A 10411-nucleotide genomic window follows, 5' to 3' on the forward strand; every position below is an offset into this window, starting at 1 on the left:
AGCAGGAGCCACTGAAAGTAAAAAAATCAGATTTTTTTATGCCATATTTATTTTACCTGCATCTGCTACCCCCATTTCAGGGATTCACTGAGTCTTATCCCAGGGTTAGCATTCAGCTCCTGCCTTCCAGTCCACCATCTGCCTTCCTCTCCCCCCCAGTGCCCTTTTTGTTTAGTACTGACCATAATTTTTAATTACTAGAAAATATCCTTTGGGAAGATCCTTCACCTCTGTATTTAATATCAGAATCAGCCCCTTTCTGGAGATCAGTTGTTTATAACCTTGTGTGTGCTCATTCTACTACTGGGTGAGGTTTATAACTTTTCTATGTACCTACTTAGTTTACTCAAGGTAAGGGATTCCTACTGATGGTACAACAAATGCCAGAAGTATTTTCTTCAGAGCAGTTCAAAAGCTGCTCCCCGGCAGCATCAGAGAGCCAAAGACATTGCTTACCACACAGTGTGCACAATGCAGGTTTTGTCTATCTTCCGCTATGTTTATTTTCACATGAAGCCACAGAGTTGCTACAGAGCAGGCTCCTGAAATGAAAACTCGGTGTTTGCTCTCACCTTTGGTAACCTAGAGCAAGAAAAGAGAAAAGTCAGTGTCTTTTTGTAGGCATGCACATAATAAACATCTTTCCTTACCATAGACATGCTGTCCATGATTTTAGCACTCAGTCACCACCCATACATCTTTATCTGATGGTACATGCTGAGGCCCCTGAGATAGCATCCTTCTTACAGAAAAGACAAGATGCCACAGTAATCCTGTGGCCCCATGAAGACAGGGGTCAGTACTTCTCAAGGGTAAAGCAGATCCATATGAAACTCCCTCTATTTCTTTGTATTTTCTAGGTTGAGTTGAGCTGGCCATCCTTTAGGTGGTCTTGAATTTTTATTTGGGATGCAAAATGGGTAATACAATAGCTGCCCATCTTTTAAGCCCCAGACTTTTTCCACTGGCTTGTACGAAACTAGTTTGGCTGATCTGAGTTTTACTAGCCCTTTCCTACTAGTTGCTTTAGCATTTTTGAGCTTCTGGTCTTACGCATATGGTAAATACCACTTCATTTTGGTAGGTTAGGAAAATTAGCGATCTGTGTAAGTTAAGAGAGCTGCCTGTGCTGCAGAAGCCTGTGACAGTGGCAGAAACGCTTGGGTTAGAGCTAAGCAGCTAGATGGAAAAGTTAAAAATAAAGAAAAAACAAGTATTCTCCTTTAATTTGCCCCAGTAAAAAGGCAAGTTTGTATCTTGTACCATGCTTGCAGGAGTTCTGTCTACAAACACAACAGCAGCTGCCCATATATTTACTCCATTAAAAGGAATGAAAGTGGATTTTCTTACCGAATAACTTGACTGAAGGAATCAGGCTTTGACTAAAAAAACCCCAAACAAAACAAGAACATAATGTAAAAGCTATGGGAAGCTATAATAGTGACATTTCCTTGATTTAAACCTTCAAGAAAATCCACTTTTATGTTACTTAAATTGTGCAATGATCTGAACTTTCCCTTTGTTTAAACATAAGCTAAATAGTACCATGAGTTCAGACATGGATGCAATCTGAAGTCTGCTTTCTCATTCTCTTTCTCGTGTTACCCTGCTCTATGCATAAAGCTCACACTCTTTGCAATATTCAAGAACAGTCATCAGAGTATGTTATGGTGGGTTTTTTTCCAGAGAAATATCACACCTTTAAGATGATATTTCTGGCAAAGCAGCTTAATCTTCAGCAAAGGAATGGGCAGCTGTCGGGTAGCTGAGCTATCTAGATGGGCTGAAGTTAACATATCTATTTCAGAACCTATGTATTCCTTAATGCCCAGGGGCTTACGGGGAGTTATTTTTATTCATGAATATATACCAGCGCAGTACATAATCATGAGAAAAGGTAAAACTTGTTCTTAGTAGAAACGGGTCATGCCTGTGTACCAGGGAACCAGATATTCAAACCCATCAAAATGGTATAGAGATACAAAATAAAACCAAATAAATTCCAACATCTTTCTGAACTATTTCATCTTCCAGAACTGTTCTTACAAACAGCAGTTCAGATGATTAAGTGAAATACTGCAGGGAGTGAAGGAGGAGCATGGAGGGAGAGAAGGAAAAGAGTATCTCCATCTGATAACCCAGTGGGTCTGAATCTCCTATAATCTGCACCAAACTGGTACTTCTTTTTCCTTCACTGAGGTTAGTGAAAATGCTGACTTTATCACACATAGAAACAAAACTGTACGACACCAAAATAAGGAAGGGAAAGAATCAGCCTATTTAAGTTGTGTGTGTTTCACTGTTTTCCCTGGATAAATAGTCTATTTCCCCCTGTTTTGCCTGAGCCTTTCACACAGCCGCAGGGGAGAGGATAATATTTTTAAAAGAAATAGGGAAGTGTGGCTGTAAAATCACAAACATCAACACTGGAACTTGGGAGCAGAGGTAATATTGTGGATTATGAATTTTCTTTCTGGATTATTTAAATGTAGACTTCATGCTGAGGGGCTTCCTTCATTAATGTTTCTCAAACACTTTAAAGAGAAGACGTGGGACAGAACCCACAATATGTGTTCAATTAATAATTAGCTATTCGAGCCTCCTGATCATGATTCTTTAAGAAAGAAGGTTTTACAGAAGACTGACATATGTGATATGAGATTTCAGTACTTTTAAAAAAGTAAGAATTCAGTGAAAAAGAACACAAAAGGGCGTTTAATTAAAAGAAACCTGACTTACGGTTAACAGTTATTTTAGGGTCACAGGAGAAAGGAGAATAATTACTACTTAAGTACTGCAGAAGTCAACACACACGCTGCTTTTTAAGTGCTCTGAGGCAAAAGAGTAACTTCCCTATTATGATAGCAAATGACAGGACAACTTATATCCCTGTTGGCAGGGTGGGCCATTTCTGTCCTAACTGGCTGACGTCAGAAGGAAAATGGTGGTGAAGCCACTTCAATGAACATTTAAATACTACGTTTAGAGGCTGGTAAGGTGATATAGATCCTTCCTTCTGCATCTGCACCAGCTGAGCAACTGGAAATGTGAAGTGGTCCCAATGCTCTTATGCCAGCACAATTAGACCATGGGGATTAAAACCCTGCCATAGGATTAAAAGAACAAGTCTTGTTCCTACATCTTGCACTGTCTCTGAGATGGGGCAAGTCACTATATTGCTCTCTGCTGCTTATTCATCCATGAAAGAGTGATAATGTTTATGCAGCTTCATGAAGCTGCCTGAGATTTGCGGATGTTACAGATGTGTATCACTGTACTACTTGGTAACTGCCACATTATAATGCCCAGCTGTCCAAGCAGCATATCAGACTGAACAGCAATAACTGGGCTTTTCTCTTATTTGTGTAAAAGCATTAGGCCTGCACTACATTCCCAGTTGCTCACCCGGGGCAAATACAGAGTCAAAGACTATCATCATAGCAGTGTCTAAATATAGCACTTACATGTTCTTTGAAGTAGCTTTATGATCATATTTCCTCTCTGTTTTGATCCAGTTAGGAGAGATACAGTCCATTCTGGCACTCAGGATATAAGTGTACAACCATACAGTTGGTAAATCTGTAAATTAAATGAAAACATATATTATGCAGCAATACACATATAATCCAAAATACGTGGCAAAACCTGGCTGTGGGCATAACTGAACAAAATCATTTTGGGATTATATTAAGTGGATTCTGGATACAGAAAAGTATGTAAAAAATTAAGAAAACAGTAAATTACAAATGGCTTTACTGGGCATTGCATACACCAGGCAATGGAGGGTAATTTTTAATCAAGACGCTTTTTAAGGAAAAAAGTGGTTCTGTGCAGTTAGCCTTTCCTGCAGTTTCTGGTCATGAAAAGACGCTGTGTTCTAGCTGAAAACACAGGGATATTCAACCCAACAAAGCAACCTTAAGCAGAGAACAGGGAAATACACGGGTTTTGCAGTTTATTTTCTGTGGAAAGCACATATTTGTTTCACAAAACACATTCTGAAGATGAGCACTGTAGTAAGGTCTGAAAGCAGATGTAGACATGCCATGCTGCGGCTGTCCTGCAGGCACAGAGACCAACGTGAACATTGCTAAATGACATATGTGTTTTGTTTTTTTTCTTTCCCAAAATGAACCATAGCTTCAGTATCAGAAGCATTAATATGAACATTTCAGTAGCGGAGGCAGGACTGTATTGCATTAGGCTGCGTCCTTGAGAGCTTGTTTCTTCACAGAGAAGGTGGATTAGGTGGCTGGGAAATCATGTCATTGCTCTAAAACTGGTTAAGAGGAATGTCTCATATTTCTCCTTCTCCCTTGGCTGCTTTGGGTTTTTCCAGCTATAAGCTTGTGGCAGGAGGTCATATCTGCTGCACATCTAAAGAGTCTCTCCAGTGTCAACACTCAGGTAATTGTCTAGTGTTCAGAGCTGGTCTGACTTCCACACTGACCACCAAACTTCTGATTTCAGTGTGAGGAGGATTCAGCTGACTTCAACCACCTCTGAAAGCTTCATCTGCAGCTCCCAGTCTTTCTGCCTGGTCCAACTATTTTCATTACTTCAAACACTGCTTCTGAGTCCTCAGGAACAGTGTTGATTCACATTCATGTGCTCTGTAAGCATGCCCAGCCAGCACCACTTAGTTCTTTTCCTTCTATTTTTTTTAATGGGCAGAGTAAAGCAAAATGTCTCTGGCTTCCGATCTTATTTGGGGCTATGTTTTGTTTTGGTTTGTTTTCTTTTGGGAGTGCAAAAAAGAGTTGTGACAGACAAATAAAATCAGAACAAAATATGTCCGTGACTTGTCAAAACAATTGTTATGACAAACTTTGGTTCTCTTTTCAGGTCTGTCACTGAGTGGTTGTATTAGATTAATGGAAGGTATTGATCAGGCATGAACTGATTCTGCCAAATGGAATTACTTTTAAAAATGATGACGGGTTATTTATTTATATTAGCAGGCTTTCTGCTACAATAAAAAGTCATCCTTCTTGCAGCTGTTGCAAAAGACTAAAGGCAAAACAATTTCTGTCTAGCGTACCCTGGCTGGTTTGAGAGAAGTGTGATCCAAGTCAAATGGATAATTCTTCAAGATGCTCTAGTTTACAACTTTGATCTTAGGCAAATTGGTCTACATGCTCTTTTCCTTCCTACCCTTTCAGACACATGTCCTCTTGTTAATGTTCACTGTAACTACTTTGAGATTCTTAGAATAAAGCTGGGTTTATACAGTAGAAATGTTTATGATGATGGTCTACATAGAATCAAGTTTCAATTTCCTGTAGTCCAAAAATACATCCTCAAAATATGCAGTGCACTTTATGGTTGTCCAAAATAGCAACACTCAAAATACAGCTGTGATGCCAATATGCTATCTAGAAGAAAAATTAAACTGATCCTAGAGTGTGGAAAACCAGGCTCTTTCTTTGGTTTTGCCTATGTCTGTGTTTGGTCACTGTTCTCACATTAGGATCAAAAGTTGAAGGAGATGAAAGCTCTTTAAGGACTGGATGCTTCCCAGAAAAGACAAGGCTAAATGAAAAGGATTTTACCTTTTAATCGAGTTCCACATTTTCAGTAGTGTGCTGTAAAATGTTCATTTCAGCCTCAGTAATCCCTCAGACAGTGAACCAAAACTCCCTGATCCTTGAGTCTGCCAGAGAAGAGTAGGGGTAAAATGTACCGACAACCAAATATAGGAAGATTTTGGTCTTGGACTAATTCATTTCCTCTTCTTAAAAACAGACCTGCCTGGATAGGAAAGAAGATGCAATCACTTTTAAACCAGTTGCTAGCAGCTTTAAAAACTGTGTAAATATAAATATAGATTACAACTATTTGGATAAGAGGTGGAGCTGAATCTAGTTTGGTTGTGGCTCTTCAGTACTGAGACTAAAATTCAGGGAGCTGGAAAGCTCAGGTAAGTGCTGAGGAGGTGAGCAAAAAGAAGTACAGAAGTTGTGCAATCTGTTCTGGAAAATCAAGCTCATGGTTAACTTCAAAAATTGTCATGGCAACACAAAATCACTAAATACTAAGTCCACCATTTGAAGGTCTGAGGCCCAGAAGAAAGAATAGGGTATTATTATTGTGTAAGTCAATTCAGGATCATATAAATCAAAGCTTCACACTCAGGGGGTCTGTATTTCCTTTGATGGTTAGAAAGCTCAATAGTTGCTTTCATTCTGCCATCTCATACACAAACATTAGTTATGTTGATAGTCTTTGCTATAAACTATACAAATACAGGAGATTGCATATGAAAATACATTATAGCAGCTTTACAACTTGGGCCACAATCTGATTGTCAGAAGGAACAAGACTCCCTTATGCAGGGACAAGCAGTGCATAATGAGCTCCAATCTCAGGCTCTCTTTAGACTACAATGGGCTTTTTCTTTTCTCAGCTGAACATTAAGAAAGCACCAATTCATTTCTATACATGCAGGATCAGGCCCAAAGACAGCAGGTTTGATGGAGACTTGATTGACGGTTCACCAAACACTTAATATGTTCTGATAGACTGAGGACTTCTGTTTTCCTACAAGCACATTCTCTTTCCTGATGCGCCTCCATAGGACTTTCATCTGAAGGGCTGAAAGTACATGGCAGGAGAAGCACTAAAGGGAGCGAGCTTCAAATTCTATAAACCCCGTATTACTACAGTTATTAAGCATTCACCAACGATCCATACTGGTAAATAAGATGAATACTAGCTGCCCATTCACACTGCTAACAAAAGAATACGTCTGGAGGAAACAACCCAAGCATATGAATGTAATTTTTGTTCATGGACGTGTGTGCATGCACTAGAATGCCATAACATAAAAATCAGTGTTTCATTCTCAGCTGGATTGTTGTAGTCTGAAAAGTAAATGAGTAGCAAAAATAGAGGTACAGGTGAAGACAGACATGGTTGAAGATTCAACTCAGAAAAGGAAAGAATGACCACCACTGTTAGTAAATAGTGAGTTCTCCTATTACCATGTTTCAATGCACATATATATCCTATAGGCTGTCCTGGGAGACACTGGAATTTAGTGAAGTAGGCATGGCAGATACCAACTACTAGCATAAGAGGACAAAATGGCTTGAAGCACCATTTCCATGCAAACAGCATACGAGGTAGAAAAATTCTTTAGTGAAAATGAGACAAGGGACAAAGTGAGACTAGCATTTGATGGCTATTGTAAGTGCTGCATAGTGATGGCCAATGCCACACAGAGCTTCATAAATATGCTGCTAAAATGTTTTGGTATTCAGAGGGACCCTCCAGTCATTAATGAAAGCCTGAAATAATGTTGGAAAAGATTTTAGGATGAATTAGAAAAAGTGAGAGTCCTACCAGGAAAGTTTCCCTTCTGAGAGATGGATTGCCCTGTCTGTTAAGTTGATTTTGCACCAGATGAAGTTTTTTCCTGCTTTGGAAAGGATGGAGAGGATCTAGAGGATTACACAAGTAGATAAAGACAGCAGAACCAGGCAGGAGAGAAGTCTGCTGTTGGCACTGTTGTATCTTGCACAGGTTTCACCCTACACCCATGCTGTGAGCTGAGAGGACATACTGAGAACATCCCGTTCTCCAACACGATGGCTTTCACAGAGGTATTAACTCTCACATTTTGGTTTCCTCAGCGTAACTGCTTTGGTTTCTGGTAGACCCGGATGCTATTCCAAGAAAAATACCTTTTGCTAATACTCATTCTGTTCTGGCACCCGGCTTAAGCTGTTCTGGCAAAAAGTAAGCTGGTGTGAGCTGTATCACTACTGAGTGGTTTTGGTCAGACTGGTTTGACAATGTTTCTAATCTTTCTTAAGAGTAGACCAAATATGGCTCTGCCAGAAGTCTGGGAAGCAGTCTCCAAGGAGAATGTGACTCATTCGGAAATTGAGGTGGGCCCCAGATGAAAATGTGATTCAAAGTTGGTGGAGTGTAAAAAGGCAAAAAAAGATAAGGCTTTATGAATGCACTGATTTGTAATACAGCTTTGCCTATTAATCTCTTGTTTCCCATGTCATGCCAGGTCTATTGCTTCACTGTCTTCATGAAAGGCTAAACACTCTCTTAAAAAGAAAAATTCTCACCATGATTCATTTGTTTTATTTTCCACATCCTAAGGCACTATTTTCTAGGCCTTGTAATGCCAGCATAAATCTCAGCAATTACATCAACCTTCTATGGAGTAAAACTTGTGTGAGCTGAAAATCAACCACCCTGTCTGGTTTGGAAAATTCTTCATTGAGCTAAGGTCTTTTAGATGACTGAAAGAAATATAAATTACAATGCATTATTTCATTCAAACTCAAACCTTCAGTTTCATGCTCCGAGTGAAGTCTATTTTACTATGACTGGTTAAGTCTGCTGAGGCATGGGGAGTATTTCTAAATCAAACTCAAACTTTGAGATTAATCTGCCTCTCTGTTGCATTCAGGTTTTTGGGGGGTTTTACCAGTTTGGTTTTGGGGTTTTTTCCTCTTCTTTCCTTTTTGGTAACATTACGTTTCTTAAAATTGGAAGCTGAGAGTTGATTGCAGATGGTGTTATCTTGATCCCTAGGTGTTAGGCTTTAAGTGTTCGAGTTTTCTATCCTTGCAGTCATGGGTGCATCTTCTTTCCTTCAGATGAAGATAAGCAAAACTCAGTATCAGCTTTGGTGGTGGGGTCTTCCTTGGGCAGCTCTGAGGAGCTCACATGGAATGAAAATTACTGTCTAGAAGTCACTCCTCATTGCACCTTTCTTCTTGGCTTCTTGTAACAAATGAGCCCAGTGCTCTTCTGGAGAAATTAAGTGTCTTTGTGTCTTTAATTGTCTTTTGTGTTGGATTTTTTTTTAATGCTTCTAGATGAAACCGAGGCACACATTGACTATGAAGATAATTTTCCTGATGACAGATCAATACCTGTTGTTGAGAATGAACACGTCAATAGCAAAGAGGAAATGGAGCAGGAGCAAGAACGGCTTTCCTTCAGTAAAAGTTCAGAGGAAAGAAGAATTGGAAGTACCAAAGGTGTTACTCAGGACACAGACACTTCTGAAAAAGGAAGCAGGGCACCAACTGAATCCCCTGTGTCACTTCTAAGCCAAAAAAACTTGTTTTGGTTTCCATCAGAGCCTTTCACTGAGCCTGAATCAGAGAAAGAGATAGATGATTCCACTAAAGCACAGCTTTCTGATGGCGATAACCACATTGGAGTGAAGGCACCTTACGATGAACCTGGTGCCAAAATGTTTTATGACAGCGAGGATTTCCCCATTGGACCCATTCTCACAACTAAAGATACAAAGGCAGAGATAGATGCAGTTGCCATCACTGACGAATCATGGTTAGATGGCTATCCAGTAACGCAAGAAGTGGTAGAGGATGATGAAGAGGAAGGGGATAAAGTTGATGGTTCAATGGGAACTGAAGATGATGCTGTCCTCACAACTGACCAAACAAATCATGCTGAAGTAAGAAAATCAGGCAACAGTAGCCCAGCTCCAGAGGAAGGTTTAACACAGATTGTGGCAACAACAACAAAAGCAGAGGATGAAGGGACCAAAGAGACACCAGTGCTACTTACATCAGTGAGTGGTCTGGAGAACTTAGGCACGAGCAGAGGTTATGATGATAGTGCATGGGACCACCCAACTACATCTCAGGGAACTGTGACTCAGGAGCCTGGTACAACGATGCTGTTTGACATGACCAGCTTAAAAACATCCATGTCAGAAACCTCTGTGATGGTCAGCCCCTCTGATCACGCTCCATATGCAGAACCAAAAGAAGCAACCACCTACCCTGCACAAATAGCAACCACTGCACCAGCTCCAGATATCATTACTGACACATCATCCCAGGAATTAGCTGAGCAAGAAAATCTCACCCAGGGCCTTGGAGAAAAGCCTGTCCCCACTTCTGATCCCTGTGAGGAAGAAGATTGTCCCAGGTCCAGTAAAGGTGCTATCATAGCAGTAATTGTGATTCTTCTCTGTTTGTTACTGGTTGCAGCTGTACTGGCTGTGTGGTTCTTCAAAAAACGGCAGCAGAAAAATTCTGTCTATAAACTGAATGGAAGGTGTCAACCCAGGCATCATTGCTACCACCACTACCACCACCAGCACATCGAAATGCAGAAAGTCTAACTAAGGGCCTCTGGGCTAGAAACTGGAAGGAAAACATACTGATGCTAGAAGGATCACATGACTCATGGATGCTAAAATCCAGCAGTGCAGAAAGCAGAAAATAAAGAATGCTAGAAGAACATAGAAGACAGAAAAGATTTCATCCTTTTGAAATCACAGTTTAACACATTTGACCTATCAAGAGCTAAAGAATCTGTATGTTTTTATCACAGGAGTCTTTTGGAGGTATCAACAGGACACCGTGTGCTTGGTAGTACATCTACAGTTTGTTCCGCTTTTACATTT

General features: G+C 40.1%; 1 protein-coding gene across 1 annotated transcript in view; it reads left to right on the plus strand.

Annotated features, from left to right (window-relative positions):
- SUSD5 (sushi domain containing 5) overlaps positions 1-10126 on the plus strand; it is a gene marked incomplete at both ends in the record, with an annotated part of 36587 nt that extends 26461 nt beyond the window's left edge. The window contains one exon of the mRNA XM_080611466.1: positions 8844-10126. Coding sequence (XP_080467592.1) covers positions 8844-10126 — 1283 coding nt within the window. The remainder of the gene's footprint in view (positions 1-8843) is intronic.
- Positions 10127-10411: the final 285 nt, after the last annotated feature.

Source organism: Psittacula echo (assembly GCF_963264785.1).
Source record: "Psittacula echo genome assembly, chromosome: 2".
NCBI lineage: Eukaryota > Metazoa > Chordata > Aves > Psittaciformes > Psittacidae > Psittacula > Psittacula echo.